At 40.4% G+C, this 15,198-nt stretch overlaps 2 protein-coding genes across 3 annotated transcripts in view; one reads left to right on the top strand and one right to left on the bottom strand.

Moving 5' to 3' along the window:
• FAM114A1 (family with sequence similarity 114 member A1) overlaps window positions 1-12,631 on the bottom strand; it is a 31,439-nt gene extending 18,808 nt beyond the window's left edge. For both annotated transcript variants that reach the window (XM_038134701.1, XM_038134702.1), the window contains exons 1-5: window positions 11,938-12,631; window positions 9,138-9,523; window positions 8,264-8,351; window positions 273-386; window positions 7-113 (exon numbers count right to left, since the gene is read on the bottom strand). In XM_038134701.1, coding sequence (XP_037990629.1) covers window positions 7-113; window positions 273-386; window positions 8,264-8,351; window positions 9,138-9,523; window positions 11,938-12,202 — 960 coding nt within the window. In that variant the 5' untranslated portion in view covers window positions 12,203-12,631. The remainder of the gene's footprint in view (window positions 1-6; window positions 114-272; window positions 387-8,263; window positions 8,352-9,137; window positions 9,524-11,937) is intronic.
• The window catches only part of LOC119700168 (toll-like receptor 1), a 29,206-nt gene that overhangs the window by 8,799 nt on the left and 5,209 nt on the right, over window positions 1-15,198 (top strand). The gene's annotated exons all lie outside the window — the stretch shown is intronic.

Below are 15,198 nucleotides of genomic sequence, written 5' to 3'. Positions count from 1 at the left end.
ACTCACTGTGTTTTGTACAGCACTAGTGATAGCTGACAGCATGCCACGAGATCCAGATGAAGGAGAAGAAGGAATATTCTCAGAAGAGCTTTGGGCCAAAGAATCTTCTGCTTCTAACAAAAGAAAACAAGCAGGTTATAGCATGACTTCAACCCTGAAAGTCACAAATTACAGTAAACTGGTTTCTGTGATCAAAATCTTAACATTTTGTAAATGGAACTAATTTGGCAGGGTCAAAGAGTTTTGTCCAATTTCAGTGGACTTGAACTTACGAGTAACTGGTGTTTCAGCTGCAGGAGGCTCTGCTGTTTCCAGAGATGCTGAACTTCCACTATGAATTCTTAGGGTAGTTCCTGCTTTTTCCTTTACTGCTGTTATCCCATGACCTGTTATCCCAAGTAGCAGAGGCATATTTTAGACTATATGATTTGAAAACTTATTACTAACAGTGCATAGCATTCTTATACCTCATGAATTATGACAAACAAAATATCTATTAAACTTACCTCAATGGCCTAATTTTCTCTAGGTTAATAATTCACTTCTACTATATTCATATTAACTGTTTATAAATTATAAAGCTGAAATATAACACAAATTATCCTGGATCTGAAAAGTAAAAATTATTTCAGTGGCCCACATAAGTTTAGGTCCCTGCTTTCCAAAATGCTAAATATCCTCTTGCAATCAGTTTAAATGGAAACTGACAGTCCTCCTAAGGCTACAGGGTATCACTTCACATAGTTTTCAGTATCTAGAACAATTAAACCAAAGTTAATGGATTGTGTATGACTGCAGGACTGAGGCAAGGAATTTGTTCTTCCTCCGCAGAGGTGCTATGTTTTTAGGGATATTGACTCCAGTCCCCAAAGTTATTTCAGGATTTAAGCTCCTTAATTTCTCATTTGAAGTAAAATTCTGAAATGTCTCTCCCCAAAGCTACTATTTAAATGCTATTTAAATACACTTTGTAAAGTCTGCTGATGTCAAATGACACAAGCAGAACCATTGCTCCAGTGGCAGGTGATCTCCTACAGAGATTTTACCACCTTTACATGATTCATATGCAGTGACTCCCTAGCCCTCTATTAAAATGGTCTACTTTAATATAAAGTATAAATGTTGCTACTGTTTCTGTCTGAATATTTTTGTCAGAACAGGACTGCCTTGCTTGCACAGAGTTTATTTACACTAGCAGATCACAGGACTGGTGAGTCCCTGTGATCTGCTAGTGTAATCCCACTATAGGATTGGGTAGACTGGCTGCTAGTCAGTCAAGGGGAGGCAATATCTTCCTAATCTGCATCAACTGTAGTTGAAAAATGCTGCCCTTAAAAAAGACTGCTCTAAAATTGTCTGCCTGTTTTGCTTCTGGATATGTGTACAAGTATGCCCATGATATACTTCTCTCATTACAAGCAATCCACCTGTTAATCTTGCTTTGATTTGTTTCTGTGTATCAGCTGAGGTGAAACAGGTGAACAACAAACCAGGTGAGCAATATTTCTTTCCAACACAAAATCAAACAGCTTCAGTGACAGGATTTGACTTTTATCTTGTACTGTACACTGTCAGTGCATCTTGCATGAAACCGATCACTTCCAGCAGTAGGACAATCCAGAGTGCTTCAACTATCTGCCTAAAAACTTACGAGAAATGTTAATAACAATTTCATACTTCTTTGGTTAAACTGAACTGTAAACAGATAAATTATTTCAGAAAAGGCATTAATACAGATGGTCAGGCAGATATCTAGACATCTAAGGTGCAAAGTTATGCATAATGATTGAGTTGTCCACGATTTCCCACAACTGTGTGTATTCTATTAGAGAAGTTCAAAGCATCTTTTCTGAGTTACATTAATTACAGCAAAATAGCCTATCACTTCCCAGCGCTCTGCAGCATTCTGAATAAACATATACATCTCTGTGTGTGTGTGTGTGTGCGTGTGTGTGTGTAGTCATACAAATATGCTTTCGAACATCTGATTCAAGAAAGATGCAGCAAATCTAGTTGGAGTAGGAAAAAGGAAAGCTTAGATTTATGAATATTTATGAATATATATATTTATGAACATATATACTCTAGAAAACATATGTGAAGCAGCACTTCTGAAAGATCACATAGGAGAAAACTGCAGTGTCTGGAGGTAAACATAAAGAACATGATATGGCCTATGGAACAGACCTGTAGAGACAAGGAATTTCATAGGCTGCACAAGGTCCCAATGTTTTACACTGTAACAGCCTAGGCAGATAAATGCTTTTACCTGTCTAAAGAAAATATGACCTTAATCTATTTTATCTCGTGTCTTACAAAAAACAGTAGTGCATCCAACTGTGTGAGTCATACCAGCTTAGGCACCACAATGTTTAAGTCATTGCTGAATGATTTCCTGACTTGTGCCAAGTCTGTTCCAATGCAGATACTGGAGAGCAGTGCATTGCATGGTCTAATCCCAATCTCCCATATATTTTAATGAGCTCCATGAAAATATTAGTGTGGATAGATTCTGGAGTAATTTATTTAATCCCCATATTCCAAATCACTATTAATCATGCTTTTACACTAATATAATAGATACTCTATGTCACATTCCTTTCCATTGCTTCTGCTCACAACTTTTTAAATGTGCAAGAGTTTTATTCTTTTCATTGACTTAATCAACCTGACTTGGTAACAAAACACTATGGTCCTGTAGTCATATAAAAATCCTATAAATATTGAGCAAAAACTTGAATTGTCTGCAAAAGTTACACATTTTCAGATCAATTTCCCACTTTTTTTCCTGTGATTTTTTTTACAGCCTTGAATTGGTTCCCATAGTTTGGCAGGCAAGCTAACATATTTAAGAAGAGAAAGCACACGGTTGCTGTATTGATATTTACTGACCTACAAAAGGCAGTATTTTTGGGGGATGGTTAAATGCACTAGAATAATAAGCAAATACTCCAGGTCAGCTACGGGTGGCTTTGCTGAACTAAGCTATATGGCATGTATGTTTGACTGCCGCAGAAAACCAGATGAAATCAGAAGACCACAACTGAAGCAACCATACGTACACAAACAGGGCAGAAATGCCTGTTGCCTTGGAAATGAAAATGATTATTTGTAATTTCAAAAGGCACAGAAATAAAAGAGGTCATGGGAGAGAAGCCTACAATTTAAAGATGCACTCATTTTGTAACACTGGGTGTGCTACCACAACTGAGCTGACACCTCTGACATCTCCATTTACTCTTCTGTAACAGCAGACAGAAGAGCTATGCAATAGGCATTGTTAACTGTGAGCTTTTGGAAGAAAGCACTCTTTTTTCCCCTGTGTTGGTGCTTTTGTTTCTCTTGCCTCCATGATTCCTTGCCTTTCTATTGGCTGGCAATTTCCACAGAATATAATTGTTCATGTTTCTAGCTGGGATCTTTCATTTAAAAAAGAAGGCTTTGCTAAGACTGCCTAACAACATGACCTGCCTTTTGGTTTGCCTGATCTGCCAAGGCCAGATTACAAATCTGCCAAGGCCAGATTACAGCACTCACGAATGCTTTAGTCAGATACATCCCACTTTGCTGCAAGCCGTCTTATCTTCCACCTCCCAGCTTAGTAGCTTTGGATTCTCTGCAGAGATGAGAGAGGCAAACAGACACCTCTGGAGGGCAGTTCACTATGTCTGAAACCTAAACCACTCTGTATAGGAATCACTGATCCCTTGCTCATCTAGTACTCACAGGCAACTGGACTCTGATACAGTGGTACAGATGGGGACGAGTTTGACATTTTGTCCCTGGCTACCACACTGCCTTTGTAACCTGTGTCCCACCATGGGAGCACATCTAATGAAGAACTGATCAAAATTTAGTCTAGTAACATGAGTGAAGCCTCATCTAGCTCAAGCTAAAGATGAAGACTGAGGCCTTAAATGAGCCTCTTTCACCAGATGAGAAACTGAGGAACCTGAAACTACTGGAAGAGAATCACTCCACAACATGAAGTATAGAGATGTGGACAATCCAGCCATGCTCTGGTTTTGTACACTAAAAAGTGGGACCCCACTGTGCTCCCTTTTAGGCTGTCCTATTGGCACTCCATTCACTTCAAGCCTTCACAAAATTTCTCTTGCTGGCAGTTAAAACAACAACAACAACAACAACAACAACAACAAAAAAAAACCAAAAAAAACCAAAAAACAAAAACAAAAAAAAAAAAAAAAAACAAAAAACAAAAAACAAAAAACAAAAAAAACCAGGCTAGACTCTTATAACATCTATGCTATCTTGTCTATAAATCAAGAATCACTCCAATTAATCCAGTAAATGAGACTAGATTCAGATCTCCTTATTGCAAGCATACAAGGTTTGAATAATAGCAGTAAGCATAAAGGCTGTTACATCATTTTACTGGTTCTCAGTCTCTTCTAGACTGTAAGCCCATGTTAAAAGACATAAAGAAAGCAAAAGAGGCTGCCAACCCAAAATGCACCCACATTGCCTCCCGTCTATTACTTCCATTCAGCATTCTTAAAAAGGAATAACTGCAATGGGCTTTGCTGCTACAGCAGCTGAAAAGTGTTATTTACAAAACAGTTGTGACCACGTGATTCCAAATCAAAGTAGTTTTCCCTTAATCAGCCGAATTTATGAAATTTTAAAAAGTCTGAAGAGATTAACTATCCTCTTTATGATCACATAAAGTACAAGCACAACTAAAGTACAAGCATAAAACACCCAGCCTTCTTTTTTTAATATTGTACTTTATTTTGCAATAGGGCAATAGTATCTATAGAGAATAGAAAAGACATTTGCAATGTTTGAATGCTTTAGTTTCACATTATCTGCAGCACTGGCATTTCTGTTCCACAGAGAAGTCAACTTAAGCTATGTAATGCTGATTATTACACATACCCATGCGTAATAACATCCAAGCTCATGAACACAGTGAATCTAAAGTGACATTTTGCTCTGTCATACTGAGTGACAAAAAGTGCTTTTCAGCATACCAGGGAGAAGTATGGGTTTCTGGTATTTTCATGTGCCATTCTCATAGTTGAGGAACTAGATGAGAACATACACAAGAACAAAATAAGATAGCAGAACATTAATTACAAACAATACATTAGAAAGATGCATTTCGCAGCCTTATAATATGAATTTCAGGGATCATGTGAATCAAACAGCTGGGTTATTTCTTTATTACTTTTATTGTGTGAATGTATTGACAGGTGCTAGTCTTAGCAATGGCCCTAAAGGTAAAACACCTTAAACTCACACAGAGTGAAGCATTTGTATACAGCATGACAGAGAACAGACTCACTGAGCACCATAACTTCAGCACCTTATGAATGCCATACCTCATTCAAAACACCACAGCACATGAAAGGTAAGGCTTGCAGAAGGTGGTCACTTTCATTAAGCTAGCAGATAGATTAGTTGGAAGAAAAACCAAAGACCCAAGCTTTAAAGCATAGAAGATGTTTTAAAAATGCAAGTCATAAGCAGCCAGTACAAACTGAAAATATATTTTGCCTCACATAAGCCCTGGGGACAAAGAGTTTGCTGTTACAGCTAAGCTAACCTAGTGGCTTCTTGGTGCAGTTATGGGAAGTTCTACTCCTCCCCATGTTCCACGCTTGTCCCTTCTGCTTCACTGAAACTGGTCTCAAAGAGTCAGTTCAAGGAACTGAAGAGGCAGAAAATGGATTTTTTTCTCCTTCAGAGTTATTCTTATGTCAGTTTAGCTTTCTAAACTGGAACTCAGAGGAACATGAATGCTGGTACAGGGAGAAGGAAGAAACATGCAAGGAAAAGACAGGTGAGGGACTACACATTTCAGTGGCTACTACCCATAAATTGATTGATTTAGCTGCAATGGTCACCCTCTTGAGCAGGATAGCTTTATCAACACTGTCAAAAGACTGCCTTGTGTAATGGCTGATTTACTAAAAAACAAAATTGAAAAGAAAGACACTAAAATGGTGATAATTAGTACAAGTTGATCCTCCACATCACAGTGAGCCTTCTCCCATCTCATCACTCCAACAACTATTTCAGTGGTTCTGGTCCACTGTGATTCCACAAGGAGGAACCAACTTTCTTGCACCTTCTGAGAACAAAAGAAATCTCTTCACCTCATTGATGAAGTTGATTCAATAGTTTGCTTAGTGTGACATCTAGTGTCAAGACCCCAAACATGGTTCAGGCAGTGACTGGAACTCCAAAGGCATTACAGATTCTGTTGTGTAGAGGAGTATCACATCTGTCTTGTCGTGGGGACCTCGATCCAAATAATGTCAAAATCAGTTCAAAGACAACAGATATTTTCTTTGGAATAAAAAACTATCACCAAAACAATCCCTGGCTTTATGTGCAGAGTTACTTAAAGGAGGATGAGATACAAACTATATGGAAACCGAGTTATTATTGGGCACTAAAATCAGCTGTCCTAAATAAATTATAGCCATGCATTAAAAATGCTCATATGTTTGTGAATTCTGTAACAGTGTCTGAAGGACAATGAAACTGAGATCATTGGAACGACATTTTAACTCAGTCTTAAATAGGTAAGAATGCAAGAAAAAGTAATTGCAGTAAGAAGAATTACTCACCGTAAAAACCTACCCAGGGATATGGCAGAGTGTCCATTGCTGGAGGTTTGTAAGTATTTCAGAGGATCAAGCATGAATTTTCATAATAAACAACTAGGAAATAAGCCCTCTGTATCAGGAATATAAAATATTACCTGGTGCATTGATTTCCTGTAACAAATCTAAGACTAGCTATTTGGTCTTCCAAGTTACCTTGGGTTCACAAAACATGGAAGAACATAAATTTGATTTTTGCTTAATTCAAAGTCTATTTTATTAAATAAATTCACAAAGTTAGATTCAAAATTATTAGACACTAGCAGAGAAACTCAACCTAACCTGATCCCAGGGTTAGAAAGTCTGTCTATGCTGCAGATTCCAGGAAACAGGAAAACAGGGGGAACTGCTGCTTTATATACATCTGGTTTTAGGTGCTTTCCTAGTTGTTCTTGGTCGCTGCCAGAACTTAAATAGTAGATGGGTCTTCAGTGTGAAATAGTGCAACCATTCTGATGTTGTATTAAAATTATTCTAAAATTTTCCTTTTCCTTTTCTGCATGTGGATGCTCTTTTTCCAAGGCAACTTGACTTGTTCCAGCTGTGCACATTTTTAGAAAATAATAACCTTAAAAATAATTATTCATGGTGATGACCTAAAAATATTTATTCATGGTGATGGCCTACTTAAAACAGACATCACACGACCTTATCAAGACTGCCTACACAACAAACTTGTTCCACACACCCTAGAAACCCATTCTGAACGTAACTAGAAATGTTAACTGTTGTTGTCTGAAAGAAAATGTAGTTATTTACTCCTGACAGTGGATGCTATTGAAAAAAAGAGGACAAGGAAACTTCCCTCCTCTGAGAAACAGTCAGAAACCATTTACTGTCCATGAAAAAGAGGAGATAAGGAGGAGAATTATTTAGCCTTATATGGGATCATAAAACCAGTATCTCTATTGAACTCATTTTTAGTAACTAGCAATTAATTTTAATTCCTAGGTTAATATTTTGAATGTGTTCCGTGCATCCTTCATGGGAACTGACTAGCTAACAGATTGTTTTGTTACAAAACATTTCTGGTTTGTGAGAAATTATTTCCCACTGGTAACTACATATTTCTATGCTTTGCTTTTTGTCAGTGAGTTTTCAAAGAGCAATAATTAAGTTTTACTTGAAGTCTTCACAAGGACCTTTTGTACTGACCTGCTACTGGAAATGAGAGTATAGTGAGAGGGAGTACAGGGTTTTCCTGTCTGAAATCTAGTGTGACAGTTTCACTGGGTGGCAAGAAAAGCTGGAATGATTTACTAGAAGTGAATTCATGTGTAGGCAGGAGTCAAACCTGGCATACAAATCATTAACACGCATGAGCATGAATCTGGGTTCCTTTGACTTGAGGAAACACAAGCCTTTGGCTGATAGAAATTGTATTGGATTATGGATCCTTTCTATGAAGAAGTCACAATCAAGTAATTCATTAACTTTACAAACAAGCCTAGCATCTTGTCCATAATTTGAATAATTAGGAAGGTCCATCTTCCTCTTTAAAAAAATCATGCTTCCCAAGCTTATCAAGGCAAAATTGTCTATGAATCTTTAAGATGCAACACTAATCTCTCTAATGACACATTAAAATTATTAATTACTTCCACACATTTTACCAACTGAACACTTACCCACTGTGGCAGAAGCTGATGACAGGAGAGACTTTCCCCAGGTACCCCAAGCTCCCCATCTACTCGCTTTAGATGAGGAGTCTGCAGCCTATAAGAACAAAAATGTTACTCCACTGCCTAAAAATCTTGTTCACAAGAGGCAGGAGGAAACTCAAAGAACCTGTCAGGCAACAAAGTCTGGCATTTAACAGATGATGGAAGATTGGGTATTATGTGGAGTTCAAATTTCTGTGCACAAAAAAAAGCAGAAGCATAGTTCACATCATCTGTTCCTGGAAGAACTTTAAACTCCAGAGATGTCTTTACAGATGTCCTAATATTTCTTCAGGTACCAAATCCTATAAAGCCACACAAGTTTATTAAGGCTTATATGAGGTAGAGGTGGGAACCTGTCTCCTTCCTGGGTTAGAGGCAGGAGCCAGAGTTGGAGTCTTCTCTTCCAAAGTCTCCTCACATGTGTAATTCAGTAGATGTGCACAGGGAACTCCAACAACTGAATTCAATAAAAACACAGCCAGAGGAGGTGCTGCATACCTTTTACACTAATGGGTAGTGTTAAGCCATTATCAGTATTCCATATTTAAATCATGTTAAGAAACTGTTGTCTCAAGAATGTGTCCAGTAACATATCACCTCTACACAAGGCAAGTTTCATTGCAACCAGACTTGAAAGACCAAATTAATATCATACTGGCAAAGAGAAATTAAACCACTAGTTTTCAAAAGCTTGGTGTTGCAATTTAATTTATCCCTATGTAGGTTTTCCATTTAACTTCCTAGTTTTTTGTGCAAAACAGGACATACATTATACAAAATTCTGTCCTCACAATGCAAGGAAGAGGAGGGCTTTTACAGAACAGAAAGTATTGCTTACTGGATTGCTTTGCTCATGCAGTGTTTCTTCCAATTCAGGTTCTGCATCGAGGCTTACAGTTTCAATGCACTCAGTGGGCATGTCTTCAGCTGTGTCTTCACTGGAAGGCAGGCTGGAGGGCAGGCTGGAGGGCAGGCTGGAGGGCAGGCTTTCAATGAGTTTTTCAGTCAAAGGGTTTTCATCAATGACTGTGTCTCCTTCCTTTCTATTACTAACACTCTCAGTGACCTGTCCATGTTGATCTTGTGAAGACTCATGCAAGATCTCAGCTTCTACAAGGTGTGGTACTGATTCATGAGGCAGTACTTCCTTACTGGGCATCTCCGTTACTTCAGGTTTTTCTTCAGATGGGGTGCCATCAGATATGTCTTCAGACATTTTCAGTTCTGAATATAGAAAGCAAAGTCTTTTAGGTATCATAAACATTTGAGTGTTTATTACAAAATACACAGTGTTTACTGTATGCCACTGCTGAAAAACAATACAACCTTGATGTAAGACCTCCTAAAGCATGGAGCCCTGTGGCACATGCCTCACTCTGGCACTGGCATCAGGATAATACTGGAAATACTCCACTCACTCTGCAAGATCCCACTGAAATACAAAGAGCAGCATTACCATTTTCCAAAATATGGTTTAGTGAGAGTGAAAGGATAATAATTTGTCTGGAGAAGTCAAATGTAGGAGTTTCCACATGGTTAATTTCTATATTCACTATCAGGTGTGTATGAAAGACCATTGCAGAACAAAATCCAAGCTGCAATAGCCAAGCAGCTCTTGCTCTCCCTTTCATCGCTGCGACATACACAGGTTCCTACAGCCTGCTGACTGACAGAGGGGAGGATAACTCTCTGTACCTAAAACTGTGGTGACATCCATGTGCTTGAGAAGGGGCATAATCCGTGAGCATGACAGGCCATGGGCCCTAGAGCCATTTCATAGACACAGCTACAGCATAGTCATTGCTCACACTGTTTCTCTAGCACTTGTCCCAAAGTCTGGCTCTTTGGGGAGTGCAACACTTCTCACCATCTCCTAAAATTCCAGCTGTGTGATTAAACTCCAATTTTGAAGCCAAGGTAAGCTTGTATGAGGTAGCTACTGATTTTTGGTTTTTTGGGTAAGTTATGAACCAGTTTTCTCTTATTTATTCCTTATCTTTCAATGTAATTTTGGAGGTATTTTCCACCATTGTGCAGTCATCAGGCTGAGGATGCTGATGGGCAAACATAAAGCCACAGAGTAAGCTCTGCAGCTGAATAAGGAGTGGCACTGCCAGAGTCCAAAAGGACTGCTGGTCTCTGATTACTAACATTTATTTGTTGGTAACAACAGTATACTTGGCACTCAGAAGACAATCCTTGACAGAGAGCTTGCAAAATGTTGAGTTGCATGGCATAAAAAGACTTGAACAGTCCTCTCTGTAGATGCTGCCTTTTCATTGACTCTCATATTAATTAAACATGGCTCAAAGGTTTGCATCAATCAGGAAGAATGGAGATTGTATGAGAGACTAAAGAACAGGGGGGGGAAAGGCAAAAAGCAAAACATAACTGGGATTTAGGAGAAATCTGCCTGAGAAGCACATATTTAAATTAGTATATTTTATTAAGGTCTATAGAACTGTATACATCGATAGCTTTAGTAGCCTGTTTATCTAATGTGAATGTAGATCACTTGTTTAAATAGTTCCAAGAGTAGCACTTTGCATCAGTGAACAAGAAACATAAATAAAAAATCTTGCTATCACTTGTATTACTTCAGCTTACACTGTACCTTAATTATCTTCAGAAAGCATGAATTCTGAAGTCAGAATCTTTGCATTTGACAGTTTTCCATTAAAAATACAGCAAATGTTATAAAATGCTTTATTGCAGGGAAGCATTGCTATTGTTGTAACAGTACTCACTGTGTGATGGGCAGCAACACCTAAGGAAAATTTTTGTATTTGTAAATCAAATTCCATTATGAGATATGAGGATCCTCTATTAAAACCTGTAAAACCTTTACACACATACTTCATAATTTTGAATGGGCATTAGCTCTGAGTAAGCCCAGCACTTTTTAAAGGATCACACAGGCGTGCACACGGATTTTTGCAGTACTGGGTCATCTTTGGGTACCACTCGGTGCCTGCAGTCGCCTGCTGAACCTTCCTTCCAGGAGCATGGCACGTAACAGCGAATCACCGCGTCTGTCAGAACACACGAGCCGCGCTGCACCCGGGGTCAGCGTCATTCAACCTCTCATCCGTGAGACTGTCCTGATCCAAATCAACTCGGACAGCTCCGCCCAAAGGGAATTACTCTACGGGCAGTTTGTGAGGGAGATGCTAAGGCCAGCCCGGACCGGTGGCGGGGTAGTGCCCGGCCCACACCGACCAGCCGCGCTGAGGGGCCCGGCGGCGGCGGCACCTGCCGAGCCTGCCTGAGGAGTTTCACCTCCCCTAGAAAGCAAAGCCCAGCTGCCGCCGGGCGCCTTGGGGCACGGATCACCGTCCCCGAGCGGGAGGGAGGAATAACTTTTTTGGAGACGGCACCTTGCACCCCTCTCGCTCGACGCCCGCTGTCGCTCCTCCTCCGCGGGCCGCTGCGGCGCCCGCCGCCGGCAGCTCCCCCTGCCCCGCTGCCCTCTGCTCCAGGCGGGGCAGGAGCAGCCGGGGCGCCGCTCCCGCAAGCCCGCAGCGGCCGCAACTTCCCGCTTCTCCTTTTCTTATTTTCCCCTTTCGAAATTCCCCTCTGGGACAGAGCTGTGTGCGCGCAGCCAGTGTCAAAAATGCAGAAATCGCCGCGCTCCTTACCGCTCAGCAGTGCCCCGACCGGCGCGCCCCCGGCTGCTTCCCTTCCCCGCCCCGCCACGTCGGCAGCAGCGGGGGGAGGAGGCAGAGAGTCCGGGCAGCCCGGTCCGGCCCCGGGGAGGAGGGAGGGCTGGCTTTTGTCCCTCGCTCTCCTTCCGGCTGTGTCAGGCGGCCGTCTGTTGTGAAGGGGTAGCTCCACGCCGCTGCCGAGCCGTCCTCGGGCTCCAGGCTTCTCTGACCCAGCGCGGGGAGCCGCCCCGGCTGCCATGCCCGCCCCTCACGGCCCTCGGCGCGGGGGACGCGGCGGGGCCCGGCGGGACGCTGCTGGATGCGCCGGCCCGGAGCGTCGGGCGCGGCTGCAGCAGCGCTTCCCTCAGGGCCGGCGGCACCCCCGCGTCCGCGCTGAGGCGGAACAGGAGTGAATTTGATAGAATCATAGAATGTGCTGAGTTAGAAGGGACCTATCGGGATCAACGAGTCCTACTCCGGGCCCTGTGCAGGACACCCCAAGAATCACGCCACGTGCCTGAGAGCGTTGTCTCCAAACGCTTCTTGGACTCGGACAAGCTTGGTGTTGTGGCTACTTCGCTGGGAAGCCGGTTCAGTGCTCAACCATCCTCTAAGAGAAAAAGTCCAAATTAATCTAGTTGCTGAACTGGCATAACATTTTTTTTTTAAGCAAGTTTAATCCTTCCTCAAAGTGAGCGCTTACTGACCCGTTGGGTTGCGGAATTGGACGGGGATGTAGCTTTTCAGACACCGCTTGGCCCCTCTGTTATGGCTGTGTTTACAGGAAAGCTCCTGACAGAAGCCGGCGGTGCGTGCACACATTTCCAGTCAGTTGATGAAACATTTGGTTGAGCAAAGGGGTTTCAGACTGTTCCCAACAGCCTGTGGTTCTAGTTTCTGTGTAATTCCTCATACAGGTTCCTCTTTTTGCTACCTCATTTTAAGGCGAAGCATGCCCTTTACAGTGCTGAAGGCAATATAGCATCATTTCTATCACTAGTCTGCCCACGAGAGAAGTTTCTTTTCACACAGGCAGTAAACCAGCACTTTGTGAGCCACTGAGGAGAGCTACTCCAAGAGGTCGCAAAAGTTCCCAGAAGTGTGTTTTACAAATACCGATCATGCTGTGTGACTTTACCAGGCATAAGTCTCTGAAGTTTCTCATTAAGGTAGTTGGTAGCAGACCAAATGTTTGTAGCCCTCTTTGTAATAAGTTTCTTTTGAAGGTCTTTCAGTGAGAATTTAAGTGTCAGGGAATGCTGGGTAATTTATTAATGTTAGATATATTTATTGACAATGAAACCTAGAGTGGCCCTAGGGATTTCCCTCTGCTTCTCAGTGGAGCTTGTGGAAGACTAAGAGCAGTATCTCAGGAGAATCGCGGTAGCTGGAGATGAACCCATGACAGATAATAATTTTGTCTGTAACGTGGATCTTGCACTGTCAGTTTTGCAGATTCTTTACATAACCATGCATGTCATAGAACTGCAAGACATAGAAATGCAAGGCATTATTAATGGCATTGTTAATCACTGTTGTAACACAAAGTTACCACCTAAGGTAAAATTAAGATTATATGTACATGAATGTGGATGTCTGTCTGTTTGGATACAAGTATGCATACATTTTGTAAGTTCCTAAACTACTACTTTGAATTTAAGACTTTTACACTTAGCATTTTGTAATTTTTTTTCTCTTTCAATTTTCAGTAATTGATTTTGATTGCATTTTTTTCACTATGGCAATATTGCAAATGGTTTTGGAATAAATAAGCATTAGAGATTGAACACTTCCACTCATCTCAGGTTTCACTGATGTTTGTTATTACTCTATCATCATATTTCTAATGGGTTTCAGAAAAGATACCTGCCTTTTAATAAATAGATGAATATAAATAGAGGCAAAAAGACATTGGGCTACATTTAAAAGAACATGGAAGTATGCATGACATTCATGGACTGTATTAATCTATTTCCAGTGATTGCATTGGTAAATCTGAGTGGTAAATCTGAAGGTTTAATGGCATGCAATTAATAGTAGTAAGCTTATTTTGCTGTTTAACATATTGTTCATCTGTCTTTATAATATGTAGGCATACAAACAATGCCAGTGGCAGCTCATACTGTCCTTGAATTTAAGAGATTCTCTGGGATTAGAGCCTCTGCCTTACAGCAGATAATACACAGTACCAATTGTATGTCTGGTTCTCTATTCAGCAGAGCAACATGTAGGCTATGTTCAAGCAGTTCAGCTGTTACATTACAAAACGGGAATGGATATTTGGTAGAAGCAAGGTATTAGGATGACCTTAGGATTTTATCTCATCCTAAGGATGGATAGCAAAGTCTTTCCATCTAAAAGCAGGCAGTGGAGAGGTTTTTATGTAAAAACATTATAAGGTGTCATTTGGAAATCTGCTGTGAATAGTCTTGTCTGAATTGACAGAAATGGAGAATGAATCATAAAATCATAGTGTATTGCTGTAAGGCTCATCAGCAGTATAGCATTATAGAATTTTCCATATTCTGTTGCTTACTACCTGTCCTATCTTTCAATTGGATGACCTCTTTTCACTTGAGGCTGAGAAATTAAATATAATCTACAGAATAAGCCTCAAAGTGAAAAAGTAATTTTTATATTATTTCCTCTGCTTCCTGAATCATTGGAATATTAAATCATGAATGTGTATGATATGCTAACCCAGAAAGGTAACTATAGTGTGGCAGTTGTGTATTTAGATCTCAGCTATGGTGGAGTTTCTGACCAACATTATACAGAAATAAAGAGAGACTGGTTTATGTCTTTGCCAGGGCAATAACCCTGTGTTTGGGCATTCAGTACCAAAGTCACTGCTCTGTTTTAATTTGAAAAAGAAAAAACAAAACAAACTCCACTCAATGTTTCCATGTTCACTGTTTAACCCAATGACAACACTGCTGGAGCAGGAGAGGGATTATTATTCCATTCCCATTAAATGGAAATCAAACTCAGACAAATGGTGCTTTTATAAACCAGCCTTGATAAGAGTCTGACAACTAAATTGGTGTAGCAAAATGGACAAAAAATTACAATAATGTATAGAGAGTTAGATCATTATTAAGTTCAGATAGAAAGGTGTTTGAATTTCTTATTCAAAAGAAGTACTTATTTTTATATTAATTTAATGAAGGTAGAAAGTTGGTAAAAGGATTCTTTTTTCTCCTGTTTAATATATTGCAAAGCATAAAAACACAAGGTTCAATTATAATAGAATAG

Source organism: Motacilla alba, chromosome 4 (assembly GCF_015832195.1).
Source record: "Motacilla alba alba isolate MOTALB_02 chromosome 4, Motacilla_alba_V1.0_pri, whole genome shotgun sequence".
Taxonomy (NCBI): Eukaryota; Metazoa; Chordata; class Aves; order Passeriformes; family Motacillidae; genus Motacilla; species Motacilla alba.
The sequence above is the reverse complement of the archived record's forward strand: the minus strand, read 5'-3'. Positions and strand labels throughout refer to the sequence as shown.